The sequence below is a fragment of the Haliaeetus leucocephalus genome, unplaced genomic scaffold, assembly GCF_000737465.1.
Source record: "Haliaeetus leucocephalus isolate CR32 unplaced genomic scaffold, Haliaeetus_leucocephalus-4.0 Scaffold140, whole genome shotgun sequence".
In the NCBI taxonomy this organism is placed as follows: Eukaryota; Metazoa; Chordata; class Aves; order Accipitriformes; family Accipitridae; genus Haliaeetus; species Haliaeetus leucocephalus.
In genome coordinates this window covers 17,027,501-17,048,543 of record NW_010972576.1, presented here as the reverse complement: position 1 = coordinate 17,048,543, position 21,043 = coordinate 17,027,501, and the positions used below count along the sequence as shown (strand labels likewise).

The window sequence follows — 21,043 nt, the reverse complement described above, 5'->3', positions numbered from 1 at the left end:
AATAATCTGGTTACATTGGATGCAATTTCACAGTTGCCCCTCCCCCCCCAATTCTTCAATAGAAGAACTGAAACATAATGTTCAAAGTGATTCCTGTGTAACATCTAAGAAGTCTGTAGAACACCACAGCATCTAGGTAATTAAAACACATAGGAGCCAGGAGACAAGAACACCCAAAGCTTTAATAAATTATTTCAAAATACAGACATATTAATTTCCCCACTGAGGAGGTGCAAGACTTACTTCTTGTATTTGCCACAGTTAGATTTACTAAAAGTACAATTTCATTTTATAGTAACAGCTCCAAGCTGTTTTAACTTCCATCTACCCGACTGGTGCTTTTTTTTTGGAAGAGAAGATAGGAGATCCCAGAATGACAAGGAGTAGTTACTTACACTGCATTATTTCTATGTTAATTGAAAATCCTCAGAAAACAGGTTACTGTTTTAGCTAACTGAAGAAATCAATACCCAAAGATCTGAATTAACATTTAACTAAGACATCAAGTTACACAGTTTGCTAAGATTTTAAGAAAAAACATAATTTGTGCTATTAAGGCCTTCATTCATTAGCAAAGAGTTTTTCATTGTTAAGTTACCTTAGTGATAACTAAGCACTAGGATTAGGAACAAACTGCCACTGGGCAGCTTGTTTCTTAGTTATACAGGCTGGGAATTGGTGCTTCCTAGGTCTGGCAGGCGACTGCCACCAAATACAAGATGAGCAAAATAGACCCCAGGTTTGACTCAGAACATCAGGTCCCATCACTACTAGGAAGGTACACATCTTATTTCAATTCCCTACAAGCTGTGTTGGCTAGACATGGCTGACAATCCTTTCTCCTAAGAGACTGAAAAGCAAAGGCTCAGATATACTGAAGGTTTTTTTCCCCTGAGAGCAGATATACCCTAAAACAGCTTTCAAGGCAATCCCGCCCAAAGGTTAACTCCTATTTACTGTTCAGATCATTTTGGTAAACACTTTAACATTCTGAAGTATGGCACCTGCAGCCTGTCACAGCCTGAGAGACTACAACATTCTGACCTGCAATTTACCCTTTTCATTTTTTAGGCTGAATTAGAAAGCGCAGAAGTAGTGCAGCAAGAGACAGTTACACTGAAAGCAGGCCACAAGTCTCACCAGTTAAGCTCTTTCACAGTGTGGATACTAACTCCTACACATAAGCTAACACACAAGACAGTCAACGTGAGGCACGTCCATTGCAATCTACACCGCCGTCACTTCAGTGCAGTTCCCATGCCCTTATACAACAAGGGCTGAAGACAAGCAATGCCAATGTTACTAGATCATCCTAGGACCCAGATCTCAAGCCAGAGAACAACACACCTCATCAAAGAGTCATGGGCTTCAGTCCCTGCTTAGGTAAAAGCCTTCATTTCAGCCACTGCCTAGGACACAAGACTGGAAGTTTTCCTCAGAGCAAGCCAGGGCCATCTCATAATGGCCCAGAGCAACCATCCCAACTTCTGCTCCTCCATGATCACCCTCCACAAACAGCACAGGCATTCTGGGACAGCCCAACATAAACAGACTGTGGTACTAAGGTGGGGAAGGTGATCTACCCCTGGATAAAAAACACCCAGCTTCCTCTGCTGTGGTTGCTGACAGCCATCTCAATCAGTGTTCCCTCCCAAACAGCCTTTTGTAAACAATGAGAATGTGTGATCAACCCACAAGCGAAACTTTTCTCACGCAGACCTGTCTGACAGTAGCTCTTCCAATATTTTTATCAATTCCCAGTTCTCCTCCTTCATTCTCTGTTGCAGCACTGAGCTACTGCCAGTGTACCTGTCAGGTATGGCAAAACACCTCCCTCCAAAAGAGGACTTAGTGGTACTATTGTCAAGTGGCTCTAGGGCAAAGTTTTGTTAATGTATTCCCACACCCAAGTTGTATTTCCCACTTTAGTTCAACCGGTACTGAATCTGTCTCAAAGAAAGGCATGTAATATGGGGGGCAGGGGAGGGAGCCATTCTAACATTATGTCCTAGTTGTTACCAGATGCTTGACCTTTATACACTTGCCTGTTTCTTTTTAAAAGCCAACACTATCAGTTTTAATGCCGGGTTTCTATTTAACTGTGTAAGTAACGTCCTTCATTTTTTAAAACCTCAGCTGCTTGTGGGACATAACCCAGGGACAAACTGAGAAGCTACATGTTACCAAGGTCTAAGATGCTCCGAAGAGCAGCGAAGGCACAGGAGCTGCAGCAGTGGGCCGGTTTCACAGTGTTTCTTACCTCCAAGTCAGCGCAGGCTGAAGCAGTATTAATTACTTGCTGTTCAGCAGGCTGGGATGGCGGGGAGGCCTGGATTCATCCCACCTACCCAGGGTTTCCAGAGGCGGATCCCAGTCGATGCAGGCTCCCTGTTCAGCAGAGAGAGAGAACGCTCAGACCCACTGTTAACTGCCCAGCCGGGCTAATGGGGGAAAAAGGACACCTCGGACCTACAGCGAGGAACCGAGACAGAGCCGACTGGCGTCGAAACCAACCCGACCCGGGTCCCAGCAGAGCCAGACCGGCTGCAAGCCCCCCACCTCGACGCCCCGGCTCCCGGGGCGCTGGAAACCGCCACCCGGCAGACCGGCCTACTCCGGACTCGCCGCCTTCCCGCCGCCCGCCTCAGGCCCTCCTCAGCCCCGCCGCCGCCCGCCCTCACCACCGCGGCGGCCTGGCGTTGCGATCGAGGCCCGAACGCCGCCGCCGGCGACGGGGGAAGAGGCAGGAAGGGGATGGAAAACGGCAGCGCCGGTGCCGCGGCGCTTCCCCGCCTGCGCCGACATGAGGGGCCGGGCTAAGGCCGCCCGCCGCGGCCCGCCTCCTCCCGCCGTGAGGGGGTGGGCCGCGGCGGGCAGCCTTAAGCCGGCGCGACATGGCGGCGGGCGGCGTCGCCTTCGCTGGTAGCCAACGGGAGACCCATAAGCCGTTAAAAAACACACCACTTTCTGCCCAAAAAAGCTAACACGCCGTGTTGTTAAAAAAAAAAAAAAAAAAATCCCCATTAGCTTCAAGCGTCACCAGTTTAGACGATCAAGAGCGCTTGCGAGACCTGCTTCTCAGGTAACCGTCTCCTCCACATCTTGCAGGAGACCGCCAGCAACATGTCGCCTACCTCAAAAATAGGCAAAATTTCGTTAAAAGGGGCTAAGGAATGAAGTTGTGAAATGCTGGAGAGCACCCAAGGCCATAGAGGAGCAGAGATTGGCAAAAAGTAGTCAAAACCAATGTACATCCCATGCCAACATGGTATACAGGACTGTGGAAACATTCTCCCTTTTTTTAGTGGCATTTAACCAGGAGAATGTGGCAACCATCACTCTGCCTCCACCACCAGCTCAACATCACCTCCTACAAATACTTTCTCTCCAGTCTCCCAAACTCTGATAAGGATCCCAGCGCTGCCTGCCTTCCCATTAGGCAGTTTATTCTCCCTTCAACTTAAACCCTGCCTTCCCTTTCATTATCTCTTATCATTGGGGTAGGTGTGACGAGTTTAAATCTTTCTTGATACCATTAGCACATCTTTGCTAGAATGGGAGGGATTCATCCTACTGCACAAGCCAGGACTGAAAAATGCCACTGCATACAATGTATACAGAATAGTCACCTTAAATTTTAAAATATTTGTAACTTTGGAAAAAAAAAAACAACCAACTGTCTGCATCCTACAGTACACAAGGAAAAAAAAAGTAAGCCTTTTCTTTATCTTGATTGGGTTTTGGGGAACTTCTAGGGGCAAGAAGACCCAAGTTTTGTCCTCTTTGTGAGCTTCCAATGCATTATTTTAGCATTTATCTAGCTCTAATGAACAGAGTTCTGGCAACCCTCCATGTCTTCCTCAAGCTTTACACTTCAGTTCAACAACACGCGCAGCTTTTGTACTGAATTAGTAACAAAGACGAAGAGCAGCTGGACAACACTGTGCTCGTTCAAACATGGGCTATGCTTTGGCAGGATCAGGGTGAAAGTACTTGCCTGCTACACAGCTTTTTTGTGACACACAGAAATAAAGATGTGGGCAAATTTCAGAGAACCACTAGAGGCCACTAGAAGTCTGAAATGCTGGACTGGAAGGTGGGATAAAGGGAGAAAGCCGTTCAGTTCTGCAGGATGATGAATGCAATCCTTACCAGTAAAGAACTGCTATTTAAGGCTGGTATGTGCTTGTCGCTTTTTCACATAATACATAAAAATCAGAAAATACAAGAATAAAATTACTTCCATTATTTCAATAAATTAATTTCAAAGAGCAGTGCACGTACCTGATGAACCGAATTAACAGGAGTCCCAGCTATAAAGTGAAAAAGCTATAAAGAAGAAAAAAAGTGAAGGAGAGTTTAAAGACAGCAAAAAATGTCAGCTTCAGTTTTGCCACTTTGCGAATTTTTAGTTCTGTCAGTGATTTTTACCTTTAATTTTGTGGTTTCTTTCCTTAAAAAGGAACCTGTTTCAATTTTTTTTTTAAGGTTAAACTAACAATTCTTATTTTTAAGAACTTACCGATCAAATGTGTTGTGAAAAATTAAAAAACCCAAAAACCAAAAACCTGCTACTTACCATCTTTCTGTCCTGTCACTTTGGTATGCAGTCATCTCACATGAAACAGATTTTGCATAGTAACAGAGAATACTGACGACCCTTTTGCCTAAACAGAGAAACAGCAACATCCAGTTAATTCTTGCCTAACAGTTTAGCAGTTATTAAGCAAAGACTAACTATCAGTGAAACCATGAACATGGGCATTCTAAGATAAATTGCCAAATAACAATGGGCAGATTCTGTTTACCCCAGAAGCCAAAGAAACTGGTTTCCACATGCATCAATTAGTAGCTGTACTCAGGAGCCCTCTATGTTGATGATATCAAATAAAAAAATATACAGGTTTTTCTCTTTATTTTCCAATTTTGCAAAATTTGAAACATCCGGAGCCATTTGACTTTTCCCTGTAGCCCTATCTTTTAAAAACTCTTACAACCATAAAATCTTAGAAAATTTGGTTAAATAAATTAATTTTAAAGGAATTCCCAACTCTATATTTGTACCATGTTAAAGTCAGCTATAGCTTTTGAGACTGGCAAAATGTACGAAGCAAGGCTGTCGGTTTACAGACTTGCTGAAGCAATGAGTGGTACATGGCTGTGGTCAGAATGCCACCACCTCGGAACTTGAGCCTATTCATGCCCAAAATCTCTGTAACTTCAGTTTATGTGCATTACTGTAGATTCATTCTGCATGCAGGTATTGAATACATCTTTAGAACCAGTATTTTCAAAAGGACCTGAAGCTGATATAGCTGTAAATCTCCTTTCCATCTGTTGGGAAAATCCCAGCCACTTGCACTTTTTTTTTTAGTCTTTTAATTTCTTGATTTCCAGGCACAACTTGACATTCTTAATGGGCACCCCAAAGTGGGGATTTGGAGGGGATGCCTTTGTTTCCCTGATTTATTTAGTTAATAAACAAATTAGCAGACAAAACTCTATGTAGCTTTCTCCCTAAAAATGGGTTATGTGAAAGTATTAAGGCCAACACAATTCAGTTTAGCACACAGGCCAGTGCAGAAATGACCATAAATCCACATCAACATCCTTCAGTGGGTTTCCAAACATCCTACCATAGGCTATGGCTTACCATCAGCTCCTGCAGGAGCAAGGTGCTGATTGGCAAGGCTTTGTCTCTTCTTTTTGGCACAACGTGCGTTGTAGGAGTGCTTTGCTGGCATGTTTAAAAGGACTCCAGCTTCCCAGTGGGGTGGGCCAAAGTATCTTGTCACTTAGGGCTGCTCTAGCAAGTGACACCTTCCTACAAACCATGTTAACAATGTTGTTAAAATCCTGATCCAGATAAACAAGGGCACCAATTACCTAAGCTGATTCCACACTGACATGCGTATGAATGCATTTCCAAAAGCAAAAGCCAGCTTTCCCATGCACGTGCATCGCAGAGTACGAGTTGCCAGATAAATATTCATTGGGTTAAAGAATAACTTTTGGCTCTCAGCTCTTCTGATTTGTTAACAGGAACAGCAGATATGGAATTGGAGTTTCTACAAGCTTTACCTACATAAGGAATCCTGGTGACGGACTGATGTCATTCAACCAGACCTCCTCACATGATTAGGCCTTGTGCAATCAGCCTCTTATTTCTTTCCTACTTGTGCTCCAGGCTGAAAATTAGCATTGGGCAAGCCTTAAACAAACCAATTTGAATAAACAGAAGTTTGGAACATGTTTCTTGATGCTTTAAATTCGCCTGGGAAATCTCAAGACAATTGGTACATCAGCTGCGTAGACCTCTCTACAGCCAATTTCCAGCAATGACACGTTACAAGGATAAGTTTTTCCACGGCCAGAAGCAAGGTGGTCGATTCTTGGATGAAGCTTCACATCCATTCGCAAATTTGCATAGCATTAGCTTAACTGAAATTCACCTTTGAGTATTTTAGAAAAGAAGATGTCTGACCTTGTCTTTGCTGAAACATCCGTAAAGCTCCAACCACTGTTAAAGACAAACAGTTCCTAGGATGGGGAATGAACAGAGCGCGCTGCACTTTTAGAATAGTCTTATATCAAAATAAGGAATATTAGTCTATTTTGCATCATATACAATTTTTAGCTTGGTTATTATTAAGAAAAAAAGGACAGAAAAGGAGCAATTGTTTTTAAATACATTTAATGTTATGAAACATATTACCTTTATATTTTTTAAATCCTTGCTAAATCTTAACATCAACAACAATAAAAGGTTTTTAAAAATCTTTTCTTTAATCACACAATATTCTCTTTGTTTTATTCTAGGGCAGAAAACAAACAGTCTTCATAAATAAAACACTGACATGGAGTATAAGACAAACCCAGGCCAGACAGTTTGCTAAAAAATCTGTGAAAAGTGCATCTGGCTGGCTCAGGACTCCCTGAGTAAGGTAGACATTCTCCCACACACCTCTTGGTTGTTTGGCCTCTCATGAGAAAACCTGAAATAAAGGCTGCCTTTCTCATTTTAAAGGTATTATATATACATGTCACTTGCAGTGTGAGGTAGGAACCAGTTTATAGGGGTTGTATCTAATCTGGGCCTCACCTCCTTATTGTTGCCCCTCCATTTGCTAGGCAAAAAGATAGATTTCAGTGCAAAACAAAGCCTTAGCTATCTATGAAAGTGAACTACTGTTTACTTTCAATTGCAATTCATCAGCTGATTATAAGGAAGGACACTTGTCATGATTTTCACCTTCAAAGCAATAAGAGGCACAAAAAAACTAGATGTAATTTTTTTTCCAAAGGAAGCCTTCGAGAAAAGGGGACCTGAACACTAGAAGAAAACAGTGTTTCCAGGTGACCTAATCCAAAACTCCATGAAGTTTCTATTTTGTAACTGAACCTGGCCCAGTGTAAATTCGTAGTTGAAAAGTAGCAGCAACTCAAAAGTGCATAAATTACAAACTTCATCAATAAATTAAGGAAACGGATTTGCTGCATCTAACTATCCTCCTAACTGTCCCAAGATCCTTTTCATTTTATAATGGACATGGAATATCAGAATAAATATACTACTATTTCAAAACCAAAACTAATCTAAAACCTTCAGTAGATTTCTTTCTGATATAAGGCATCTTGTCTTCTACTGAAATTCAAAAGATATATAGAAAGACTGGAAGGACCCTAACTATAAGACAACCCCTTCCTCCGCCACCAAGGCTTAAACATAGGATTTTCCATCCATATGTAGACTTGTAATTCAGGGTGGAATTTTTCAAGAAATGCCGAGCATCTCATTCCCAGGGATGCTGATTATTGGAGAGCTTGCACAGTAGGAAGGCTGAGGAGAGACCCAGTCCTGAGCAGAAGGGGAGGCAGGATGCTTCAGAGAAATTTTCAGCTGTAGTAGGTTCAGCTGTGGGGCTTGCAGCTTCTTTCATGTCATACAGACTCCCGTGAGTCCTGCATTCACAGCCTAAGCAGTCTGGTGGCCATTCAAAGACTGCAGGAGACAATACTAGTGACATTTTGGATCCTCCTATTGAAGGCCTGGGCTCTAGGGGACAGTAATAGCCGCATCACTGGACCCCCTTCCACCAGCAATCCATGAGATGTCATGCACAGAGGTAGGAAAAGTGCTTAACTGGTGTATAAGGATTGCATTTACTCTGAAGTTCTTCTCGGGACTGTTCTTTAATATGACGCTACTCTTCAGTCTCATAAGACAGGATCATATTCATTCATGGCAGACATGAATCCATCAGTGAAGCAAGACAGTATCACTAATTGCTTTCTTTGTGGTGAGATGGTTTCCACTGGCTGGCATGCCCTTGGAATAGCACACTATTTCTTGAATGAAAAAGGCAGTTCCCAGTTTATTTGTGGTGAATATTTATTTTTCCTTTAGCACAAATTTAGATGCTGGGTTTCCTTCCAGGGAGGTTGTTCATGGGGACACACATATTACAAACAAATTTGGGTAGAGCTTGTGTTTCTGTATCTTAAGCATATTGTGAGTCGAACAGAGTAGATCTAGAAGGCAGTGGGTACAGAGGTAGCAGCAGAGTATTGTGATAAAGCACTTCCACAGTAGCACTTTGAAGTAACTTGAACTTCACAGAATCCACAAAAAATTTCCTGTTAAAAATGTACTTCAAAAGAAGAACATCAAGCTTTTCTCTTTTCCATTCCAACATACTGGAAGCACAGAAATCCTCTTTTTCCTTAGCTAGGACCTACCCTCAGTCCTGGCTGATCCACTGTTAGCTATCAAGGCCTCTGAGCAGGGCGAGCATCCAGGGTCTTGGCTGCAGTCTGTGCAGATGATAGTCTCTAACAAGAATAATAATCAAGGGTTTGCTTTGCTAGAAACGCAGCTGTGACAGCATTTGCTTCACTGGAGGAAGAAGGTTCAGCTTCAAACCTCAGCCATGACTGAAGAAAAATTTCTGTTTTCTTCCTGGAAAACATTTGTATTTATAAAGCAGGTAAATTGGTAGTTTTTAAATGTTCGTGTAATGACGTCAGTTTGTAATTTCTGGTAAGTGAGAATGTTTCAAGGCTCAAAGATGAGGCAGGCAATCTCATGCATCTAGTATAAATTCACAAGGGGTTAGGATCTCTGACAGCAAAGATAGCGCTTGCTGCGGGCAAAGGTTGCTTCAACCAAAACTACATAGGAATATATATACTAAAAAAATAATGCTTCAGAATTACAGACAAATATGAGTTACATGTAGTCTATGTAGTTAAATCCATTTTTGAGTTTGGAATTAGATGCCAGTTTTTAAGGTAATCCAGTCACGGAAATAAGTCACTCGTGTGTAAACTCCAGGTTTATTTGGTTTGGCGCATTCGTCTCCCCAGCTCACTATTCCCACGAGGTACCACATCAGTCTAGAGTCTGGAGTAACCAGTGGTCCCCCAGAGTCCCCCTAGAGAAAGACGAGGGAGGAAAAAAGATTTAGTTGATCAGAAGGGAAAATATAATTCTCTCCATAGACAGGAGTGTGTGTCCAATAAGAGAAGAAAGCAAGCAGTATTTCAAGAGCTTCCATTTGTGCAGAATCCAGGCAGTTTCTGAAACTTGACTCAGACTCTGTGGCTTTTTCCTGTTTGCCATGGAACCTCCTGACCTGTCTCTGTGCTTTTACAGTAAAAAAAAAAAAAAAAGCTTCTCTTCTGTTTTGTGAAACACTGCTTCCCACCTACCTTGTCTTCCTCCTCGTACAAAGTAGGGAAACACAAATATATACAGCAATCTAAGCCAACATTAACTTTTTTTTTTTTTTAACAGTAACCACTGTTCTTTCAACAAATTCTTTTAGTCACTTGCAGCAATAACATTTCAAAAAGGATTTCATCAGGAACTTGGTCTTCTAATTAGACAATATCTCCTTAAGATGTCAGCCACTTTCAGAGGCTGAATTCAGATACTGTTAATAGCATGACACGGTCATAATAGCTAAACTGGAAACCTTAAAGGCTGAAAGGCAATCCTCACAAAACAGACCAAATTCCCCATCTTCGACCAAAATGCTTTACTGTAATAAGCAGCAGTCACACCCTTCTGTTCAGGTCTTTTCAATGCTGAGCCAGACGGGAACAGAGGAATTGAGCCTCCCAGACTTACTCTGCAGGGAGTTTTGCTTTAGGCATAAATCTGTAGGACTGGGTTACTGGAAAGGTTCTGTTTTGAACCAGCACTTAGGAGTACATTCTTTGTAAATAACATAAACAGAAATTACCTTTTTAAAAGTTATCATTATGGAAATATTTTTGTTTGAATATAAGCATTTCCTTGCAAACCTGCAAACCTGTACCACGCATGTATCCTTACCATTCCATTTACAGCTAGTAGCTTCCTTATAGTTATCTTTGTTTCAGACAGTTTTCCTTCCACTGATTGAAGTCTGTTACCAAAGATCTCATAACAGACCTGGTATGAGATGATCCAGTCCAGAATTTAATTTCAATGAGCAATAGTGCATTTTTGCTGGCAACTTAACTGCTACATTCTTAAACTTCTTCCTTCCCAACTGTACAGGTGTCTGGTTTTGGCTACTTGAGACATTTAATTTTTAGCTCATATTTAGTATTTCAGCATTTAGTATCTCTGTCAATGTCTTGTCATATCACTTTCCAAGCAAATTGTTAGTTAGATTTCACACACAAGAAATGATGAGAATCAAGTGGGCTTGTAGCAGCTCTTCTGAGTTACAGAATGAGAATTTCATTTCATACTATCAAAGGCTTAAATTTTGAATATTATACTTATTTAGTGCTCTTACTATGGGTTTTATGTGCTAAATGATATGTACGAAATGCTATTTCATTTTACAACTTATTCCTGTTTGAATGGAGCCTACTTAAAGGACTAATACACTGTCGGTTAAGATTTGGTCAACCAGATACTGGAGTCAGCATTAAAATAGTTTTACTTTCTAATTTTCAGCTACAGTTACCTGACAAGCATCTACTCCTCCTTCCAGGTATCCAGCACACAACATCCTGGGTGTTATGTCCCCATCATACACTTCTTTTCTATTGCAAGTGTTTGAGTCAATAAGTTTCACTGTTGCTTCCTGAAGAGCATTTGGAGTTGGACCTGAGGGAAAATATAGTTTGGGTATTTATCTACAGAATTTGCAGTAGTTAAGATACAAGAAGAGTATTTAATGTTCTCTTATGGAGGACCAGCTTGACTTGGTTTAATGTGGAGGTTTTGCTTGTTGATCTGTCTAGGTTAGGCCTTTAAGGAAAATGTACATACTCATAGTCTCACTTAGGACCTCACTTAGGACCATTAAGACAGAAGTAACGATTGCATGGTACATAGTGCCTTAAATATAAAAGCATATATTTTATACATGTTCCATATAATACCATGGAACACAAATTACCTAGCAATTTGGGCAGATGATATGAAATGAAGACATCTTGGTTCCATTGCTAAATCTACTCTTAACATGGCCTGATAAGAGTGCGAGCTTGGGGTAAGTCACCATTTGCAGCTCACTCTGCACATTCACCTGAAAGCCCACAGAGTTATCTGTAGCTTCTGGCTAGGGCTGGGAGAAAAATTTTTTAGGTGCTATATAAGTGTAAAGGGAACTAGGCCTTAAGCCTCATTGTTTTTAAGACTATTCATATCAGACATATAACTAATGATTGGAGATTGTTTTAGATGCGATTAATAGAATGCAGGTGCTTATAAAACAATATGCATAAGTTGCTTATTTGTCCTTTGTGTAGCTCTCACCATGGCTGGCTTAAAATCCAGTCAAGCTGAATCAACAGAAAAAGGATCATACATCTTAGTCCTAAGACATAAGAATAGATAAGAGTAAGTGATTAACTTTAGAGTAAGATGAATTAATAAAACAACCTGAGTGATTCTCAGAAATTCAAAGGTGATCTTTGATGTGTAAGAAGATAAGTGACTGTGGTGACCGGAGACCTGCCTACGACCACTAACTTCAGAAGAACCAAGATGAGACAATAAGAATCAGTTGAGACAGGAAAATGTATTGGACTTTTGAAACCACTGGAGAATAGAGAACTGAGAGTTCATGGAAAAACACCAAGAACACCAAGAACTTCTTTTGACAAGACATCAATTGCATAATGTTTTGTAAAATCGTATATATAGAAGGCGTTCTTGAGATATCTTTCGCCATTCACTGCGGTGGTGGCCCAACTCTGAGTTGTTAATAAAGCAAACCTAGAGAAACCCATGACTAAAATTCTTTAATAATAAGCACAAGCATGGCTGGACTACCTTTCTTAAGAATTTACAATATGAAATGGAAAGGCTGGAAAAAGAGAACAGTCTTCTTCCTGTTTTCTGCTTCAGTGGATTGTAGTTCTGTCTTTGTCAAGTCTAATTTTAGAACAAGAAAATGCTGCTTATGATTAAACAAACCTATTGCTTATAGACGAAGCATTAGGCTTGCTGCCATACAACATATGGCTACAGAAGTGGTATCAACTCAGTAGTAGATCAGAGCCACTGTTTATGTATCATACAGGTCACCTGGTAGACTCAGGACTCACCATCATTGGTAAGTGCTCCCCAGCCTGTGATGACAGCATAAATATTGTATGGAAAAGTCTGAGATGGCTCAGGCAGACAAACGCGGTGTATGCTACTCGTAAACTCAACTCGTTTAGAGAGCTGCACAAGTGCAATGTCATAATCATGTTCCGGGTAACGGTACTTTTCATGAATAATAATAGTCTTGACTGATCGTTTCAAGCTTGGTGGCTTCAAAAGAGCTCCAAAAGTAGCAGTCCACTTCTGAGGGTGACTCATGCTGAAAAAGGTAAGAGTGCTGTAAGTATTTAGGTGTAAATATAAATGTTCAGGACTTTAAACTTGGTGAGCACCTTTATTGTAAAGCTCCTTCAAGCCAGCTCCCTACTAGATTCTTCAGGCATCCATCACTTTCCCTAACACTGTGTCCCACGTAATTGTGGACTGCTGCTAGAAGGTGGCAATTCTGCATTCACTCCTCAACCATGGTCTCATACTCCCCTGCTCCTTGTTCCTGACCTAGCCATTGTGTGGCCGCAGGTTGTAATCAAAGCAAAACACTCTTCTGCTAGAAGACTCTTCATCTCCATTACTCTTTTTGCATGTTAATAATCTGTTCAATCAGCTGTTCCATCTTACATGCCCTGCAGCTTCACAATTGCCACGCTTGAAACAAAGAAGTGCTGGGAGCACATGGCTGAATGGAGGGGTAGGAATGTGGGATTGTAACTTCTGGTAGCAGCCCACAGGAGCAGCAACCTAGTTGTAACAGGAAGGAGCACCTTCAAAAACACATAGTGCAACAGGAAACGAATACTCTGCCATTTCAGTCACATTACCTTTTCTGCACTTCTTTGCTCAATATGCCAAATTACTATTGATTTCTGCTCATAAAACTGACAGCTCTGCTCCAAAGAGTCAGTCTTTAATTTCTGATTGAAACATTCAGGTGATGGGTCTGCTTAACCCTGACTTTTCTCCAAGGCAGAAAATTGTTCCCCTGGGAAGAGTCAGGGATGTGGTGCAAATCTGGAAAGCCACACAACTTGATACACATGGGGCACATTCTGCTGCAGATTCTCTCTAAAATGGGAACTTACTCTCTGAAGCAGTGAGCTGCAGATACAAGCCACGTATTGCTGATGAGTGTTGCACCACAACGATGGATATTATTGTACTGCAAACTAGCTTGCCACGGCCAGTCCCCAGTCTCTGCAGAAGACAATCCGCCGACTATTCGCAATGATGATGATTTTGCCATTGACTTGACTGACCTATTCTGCCGTAACCCACAGACTGTCAAAAAGGAGAAAGAGCATATTAGCTATTCTTCTGTTTAGTAAATATGCCTGCCAATAGCTGTGGAAAACATATGTAAAATTACACACCACCTAGGTTCTCTAACAATATTAACATCGACAAGACAATATACCTTCCACCAGCCACCCCAAACAATCAGAGATCCTCATGCACAACCCATTCTGTTAGAAGCCTGAATGAACAACTGACTATTATGGAAAGCCATGATGGTCAACCATTCAGGCTTAGCTGCGTGAGCAGCCCAAATCAGGAATCAAAACCTTCACCACACAGCCAGGACAATTCTTAAATAATGTCCCGGGTACTTTGTCATTAGGATAAAACACAAACAAGGAAAAATCTAAGATGGGAGTGATCCAAGCCACGCATGCATGCAGATTACATCAGCAAGATGTCACCTGGAAACAGGCAACTGCACGTTGCACAAATGGCAGTCTGCAAGTGGACCTGGAGAGGCACTTCAGGCAAAGAGCTTCACACTAATCCAAGCCAGAGATGACAAAAGCATGGATACCTCCAGCATGGTGTGCATCCATGACAAAAAGTAATATCCTCCAATCTCAGAGAGAAATGAAAGTATCCATGGTTTCAGCCACGAAACTCAGGGTATTTGGGAGCAACTGAAGCCCCCTGGTAGCTTTAGAAACTTCCTCAATGGACAGAGCTGCTTCAGCTGTCTTCTCCCATCCAAACAGCATCAAATCCATCTTACCTGGACCAAGACCCACTAGTTTTCATCCAGGCCTCGATTTCAGCTAGACATTAGGAAAGTTGACAGACAGGACTATCCCAATTCATTGAAAAGAGACAGAACTAAGAATTATTTGCATAGTGACAACACAATCCAAACCATTGCACTGCCTGTCTCCCACAGACAGTGACCCAGAGGGGGACAAAGCAGAAGTCAGTAGTACGTCACTGAAGAGCTGCCAGCCCCAGGGCCCTCGAAGTCCTCAGAAGTGAAACACTGGAGCCACGCAGAGTGTAACCTCTGCCCCTTCCTGCTAGGAGCTGCACAGAGTTATGTTAACAGTACCTTATAGTCAAAAGCAGCATCAGTAACACAGCAGATTGAAAGCTGTTCATAAATTTGAGAAGGAAAAAAAAAAGCCATACGATATTGAGAAGCTCATGTGGTCAGTGTAGAGTCTGCCCTGTTCTGAGATTTAAAATGACAATGAATGAAATAACTGAAATCTAAATCTACTTGTCCTAAATGTTCTGTGTGAAAGGAAAACTGGAGAATATACCATAACTGATAAGATTGTCTGTGCTAGCATGTTTCTCTCCTGAAAGCTGTTGGTAATCCTCAGTTACTGGTCCTAAAACTGCACAATCCTATCAACCACCTGAGAAGTCAATGTTCAAAACACAGGGAAAAACTCACAGTTCCATCAGTGCCCCAGAACACCAGCACCTAAAATGGACCCAGAAAGTGTTGTTATTTAATCTTCCATTACTTGACAGCCCACTGCTAAGGAACTGATCAAACTTTCCAAGACTTGAAAGAAACCCAACTCGTAAGCAGAGATGGCTTTTTATGACTATTAAATCTCCAAACAAGCTGACTTCCTTCTCTGGAAGCTTAAAAACATCTCTAAAACAAACTACCTCAACCCCTACAGCAATATTGCCTTATATTTCCATAAGGAACAATTTTGTGCTACTAGCCACTCCAAAATCCTGAACATTTTCATTAGAATCACAGGCTGATGTAACTTCTATACATTTCCTTACGGTCACTTCTGCCTTCCAATGCACACTAGACATACTCCCAATTTCTGAGAGCACACAGAAAGCTATTATTCCAAACTCTTCTGCATGTGCCCAACCCTACCAGCTTTTGGGGCACTTCTCACTCGCAGACTGTGTTAGAGGTCTCTGCAAGGCTGCCACCCTTAAAGCACTAATTGAACAACATGCTGGTACATGTTCAGGTGTAAATCTCATCACTTAATGTGTGTATAGGAAAATAACAGGTAGCAAGGTGGAGATTAATTGTTATGCTACAGCATCCAACACAACCATATATGAAGCAGATTCTGCAGCTGCTGCTCCAAGATGCAGTTCTAATACTCTACGTCAAGGGGGCAGAGAACAGTGCCTGCCCTGTGCAGGCAGGATTAGACTTGATGAAGTATTCTATTCAAGTACATCTTTTAATCAATTTATAATAGAGATTGCTTCTAACTATAACCTGCTCAAATATAAAATGCACTCAAATCCCTGATAAGGACTCTCCTGCCTTTAGCATGTAATAGTACACCTTTCAGCTAGCCACTGTGATTAAAGCAGTCAACTACCCCAAGCAATTAAGTTCCTTTATTTACTGGAAGTCCTCCTCACTCACTCAATTCTACTATGTACACCTAGGAGTCATCTGAAATGTCTTAGCTTTCATGTAGAAACATGGCTTAGTCTCTGCCTGTCCAAATACACAATTAAGCAGACACAGTGTAAAAGCTCTCACTGGTGCCAACAGCAACTGGATCAGGCTAGTAAATAAACAAGTGTCCTGAACATTACAGTGCTCAGGCCTCACTGGCTAAAGTCCTCTGTTTCCTAGATGGCAGGGTTTACATTTAACGTGCATCCTCGGGCTTCCACACCAGCACTGCTGGAGGCAGAAGCATGCCATAGGCACTTAGGGAGAAAGACCTGCATGTCTCCCCTCTGCCCAATGCTGGGGATTTCTATGGAGCCCTCAGCACTTTCTCTTTTCTCATTGTTTGCACTTTTCTCACAGAATTGCTGATATTTTTAACAGAAGGAACATCTCACTGCAAAAAAACTGACCAGGGAACTCAGCGGTGGCTGTAGACTTTTTCTAGAAAAGTGATTTTTACTGCATCACCACTATTTTCAAGCCAGTCTTCCTAAGTATCCCAGAAGACACTAATAAAAAAAGGCTTCCTTGTGACTGAGCAGGATTTCTAAACACATGGCTCATCTGTGTGAAGTACAAGGTCACATTCATTAGACAGGAGGATGAGAAAAGGCTTTGAAGGGCTGGGAAAAGTGCTCAGAGACTATTAATGCTAATTAAAACAATCAGAGATTTCCCAGGCTTGAAAAGCCCTCACTTACTGTCATTGAAGAGGGCTTCTGCTCTTCTCGTCTCCATATCTGAAAGAAACAAACAGTCAGGGTAACGCCAGGACAGCACAGAAAAGGTTTTCCATCAGCACGGTCGTCCCACCCAACAGCTATTGGAGTACAGGGCACTGCAGGAGGCACAGCTGAGGGGGGCTGCTAGAGAAACCAGGGTAGCTCATATGTGGTCACATTCTTGCCCTGGCTATTGCACTCCTGTCTGCGGTGCTGCTCGCTGTTCTCCAGCCAGCCAATATCCTCTGAGGACCAGGCACAGGGTCTCCCCCATCCTGCTGGACCCTGATGTTTCTGGAGGGGAGTACGGACAAAATGAGTCCTGTATTACTGAAGATCCACAATTTTGTTGGGGAGAAATTTTTACAGTGGAAAGCTTTGAAATCCCTTTTTTGTAAAAAATCAACTGGCAGTGTTTTACACCAGAGTGAGAGCCAGAGGAGGAGATCTCGTACCCACTCTGTGCCCTCTTCAAGATCAGAAGGCAGTGACTTCACCTGCAGCAATGCCAGCTTACAATAGCAGCAGCTCATTCTCCCTTCTCCTATCTTATTGAGCAACAGGGTGTCTGGTACACTATTAATACTAAAATAGACAGTTAATAGCAATTTATTGCATGGCACAGCAGGTTCTAGCAATACATTCCCTTCTTTAATATGCATGTTGTATGTTTATAGACAATACAATATGCTCATGCTGACAAGAACAAGCATTGGCTCAAGGTATAAGTCTATTCCCCTTCTTCCAGAATGCTATTTTTAGTAGAGCTACCATTTTAGTTGCCAGCAGTAAAAACAAATTAAAAAAAAAAAAAAAATCACACTTTCAATACAATTTTTAAAATATATAATGATTCTTGTACAGCATACACAACTTCACATTTTGGGGCTGAATAGCCTTTCTCAGCAGATCCCTGTCGTTATCCACTTCTTCCTTTCTCTTTTCTCTTTGCAGCTACACAGAATAATGTGCTGGTTTTGATCCAAAACCACACCAAACCAGGAGTCGTCTCTGGCTCATACTTATTGCCTGTTGTGCTTGTATCACCTGTGTTTTGCCTGTGGCACTCCTCCTGGTATGCAGGGTGAATTGCAATCCACCATTACTAGACGTGTACTCATTCATTTCTTAACATGACGTTAATCAGATCATGATAGAAAAAGGAAAGAGAACTCCAGTGCATGTACAGCTTGACTGTGGGGAATGTTACAGAGCAAAGGCAGTGCTAGGGCTGCCATATGTGCATGCAGCTGCTCCTTTGTTTTGTAAGAACGGGAGAAGAGTCATAATTGGACATTTATATAGCAACACAGTCTTACTCACTATAAAAAGGAACTGTTCACATAATAAAGATAAATAAGTTTTACTGGTGGGCAAGCAACAACTTGCAAGGTCCCCTTTCAGTAAAAATACTCACTTGTACTTTCTCAATTCCTATGAAAGAAGGAGGAAAACCCCGTATTGGGTTTCCATGGCAAGGTTTTGGTAGCAGGGGAGCTACAGGGGTGGCTTCTATGAGAAGCCGCTAGAAACTTCTATGTCCGACAGAGCCAATACCAGCCGGCTCCAAGGCAGACCTGCCACTGGCCAAGGCCAAGCCCATCAGCAACAGTGGTGGCACCTCTGGGATAACATATTTAAGAAAGGAAAAAAAGTTGTGGTGGGCACAGAAAAGGTAGCTGGAGAGAGGAGTGAGAACATGTAAGAGAAACAACTCTGCAGACCCCAAGGTCAGTGAAGAAGGAGGGGGAGGAGGTGCTCCAGGCACCAGAGCAGTCATTCCCCTGCAGCCCATGGTGAAGACCATGGTGAGGCAGGCTGTCCCCCTGCAGCCCACAGAGGTCCATGGTGGAGCAGATATCCACTGTGGAGGACCACACGCCGGAGCAGGTGGATGCCAGAAGGAGGCTGTGACCCCATAGGGGACCCACGCTGGAGCAGGCTCCTGGCAAGACCTGCGAACCCGTGAAGAGAGAAGCCCACGCTGGAGCAGGTTTTCTGGCAGGACTTGTGACCCCGTGGGGGACCCACGCCAGAGCAGTCTGTGCCTGAACGACTGCACCCTGTGGAAGGGACCCCAGACTGGAGCAAGGGAAGAGTGAGGAGTCCTCCCCCTGAGGATGAAGGAGCGGCAGAGACAAGGTGTGATGAACTGACCCCAACCCCCATTCCCCGTCCCCCTGCGCTGCTGGGAGGAGGAGGTAGAGAATCCAGGAGTGAAGCTGTGCCTGGGAAGAAGGGAGGGGTAGGGGGAAGGTGTTCTAAGGTTTGGGTTTATTTCTCATTATCCTGCTCTGATTTGATTGGCAATAAATTAAATTCATTCTCCCCAGGTCAAGTCCATTTTGCCTGTAACGGTAATTGGTGAGTGATCTCTTCCTGTCCTTATCTCGACCCACAAGCCCTTTGTTATATTTTCTCTCTCCTGTCCAGCTGAGGAGGGGGAGTGATAGAACGGCTTGGGTGGGCACCTGGCGTCCAGCCAGGGTCAACCCACCACAGTCCTTTTTTGGTGTCCAACATGGGGCGTGAGGAATTCAAGATAAGGATAGTAATTGGGAGAGGTAACGTGCAAAACATGGACTGAACACTGTTAGAGAGTGGGACAATTGTGGGGAATTTTCAGGTTTTGTAATTGTGGTAAAGGGACAAGGGGTAGACTGTGTGTAAATTGTCCACTTTCGTTCAGTGTTGTGATTATGTTGTTTTGATTTTGGTGTGGGGAATTCTTTTTTGCTGATGCGAGTGAAGTTTATGAAGATAGTGGGATCAATGTGGATTTTAATGATAATTCTTAAATATGTGATTCACAGAGGCAAGGGGTGGAATGTACAGGTACTTCTGCATTTCAGGAATGTCAGTTATATTCTGTGAATTTCCATGGATGATATGGTTGGTTGTTGCCAAGATCCCTTACATCAAAATGTAATAATACCAGACAGTAAAAGCTAGGCCAGAAGAGGGATTCATCGGTGGTGTAAACATTACTGTTTGGTAAGTTACAAAGTGAGTGAAAAAAAAATGGGTACTGAGCTCTGCTAAGTATTTGGCTACTTTACCCATATGTTTATATTGGCAAGAAGTGCTTTGAAAAATCTGGCCCTACTTGTTTGTTTCAACTATGATGAGCATCCAATGTTTTCCTAGAAATTCACACAACCTTCAGAACTAGCTCATAATTTGGGTCACTCTAATATTTTATAGGTGGAAACTGGTAATAAACCAACAAATGTAATCAATAATGTAAAAGCACCTTTTGCCTTCAAGTGCAATATTGATAATAGTGTTCTTTTAGCTCCTCTCTGGGTGGAGAGACATTTACCTCACAATGCCTAATTATAAAGCCTGCAGTCAATTATTAACACTTACATTATATTGCAAAGCTCATCGAGAAGACAAAAGGAGCAACCAGCTTGTTCAAGCACAGTGCTGGAAGCAATTCAATTAGCATGTTCTCACTGCACTGAGTTTTGCTGTGAGTCATGCAGCTGTTCTGCAAGGCACCTGTCTATATCTCTGTTTGCCTTTTTATGAGGCACATAGAAAAAAGTACAAACCTCAAGTGGGCAAAATTTTACCCATTGTTTCCAGTTGGACCAACCTGTGTATAACTGGAGAAAAGTCTTCCACGCACACACTGCAAGTCTTAAATAGGATGTCTGTACAGCTTTAATTTTTAGCATATTTTATAATATATCAGGACTATGCAGCTGATGTACTCTCCCATCCACCCACTACTGAAGGAAAAAGGTCAGTGACACCTGTCAATAAATTCAATGCTGTATCCACCAGGGTAGAGGCGCTGCTTTGCTTTAGAGATCTGCCAGATACAGTGCCCTGACCATGTATCCCACACTGGGAGCTGGAACACTAGTACTAAAGAAAACACCACAGCAATGGAGAAAACCTCAAAGTAAAGGGATTTTTTAAGAGTGAAAGCAGGTCTGTCTGGCAACAGACTGTCGTGGTTTAAGCCCAGCCAGCAACTAAGCACCACACAGCCACTCACTCACTCCTCCCCCCCAGTGGGATGGGGGAGAAAATTGGGAAAAGAAGTAAAACTCGTGGGTTGAGATAAGA

The 21,043-nt window shown here is 42.4% G+C and overlaps 2 protein-coding genes across 5 annotated transcripts in view; both read right to left on the bottom strand.

Moving 5' to 3' along the window:
• UBA6 (ubiquitin-like modifier activating enzyme 6) overlaps window positions 1-2,781 on the bottom strand; it is a 34,870-nt gene extending 32,089 nt beyond the window's left edge. For 3 of the 4 annotated variants that reach the window (XM_010586271.1, XM_010586274.1, XM_010586273.1), the window contains exons 1-2: window positions 2,682-2,781; window positions 2,261-2,388 (exon numbers count right to left, since the gene is read on the bottom strand). The gene's annotated coding sequence lies outside the window, so the exon portion shown is untranslated. Of the gene's footprint in view, window positions 1-2,260; window positions 2,389-2,614; window positions 2,662-2,681 lie in introns of those variants that run through there. The other variant, XM_010586272.1, reaches the window with a different exon arrangement.
• A 6,491-nt stretch (window positions 2,782-9,272) lies between these two features.
• The window catches only part of LOC104827811 (transmembrane protease serine 11E-like), a 44,668-nt gene continuing 32,897 nt past the window's right edge, over window positions 9,273-21,043 (bottom strand). Inside the window, exons 6-10 of the mRNA XM_010561064.1 lie at window positions 16,943-16,981; window positions 13,636-13,831; window positions 12,556-12,815; window positions 10,965-11,107; window positions 9,273-9,434 (exon numbers count right to left, since the gene is read on the bottom strand). Of these exons, the coding sequence (XP_010559366.1) occupies window positions 9,273-9,434; window positions 10,965-11,107; window positions 12,556-12,815; window positions 13,636-13,831; window positions 16,943-16,981 (800 nt within the window). The remainder of the gene's footprint in view (window positions 9,435-10,964; window positions 11,108-12,555; window positions 12,816-13,635; window positions 13,832-16,942; window positions 16,982-21,043) is intronic.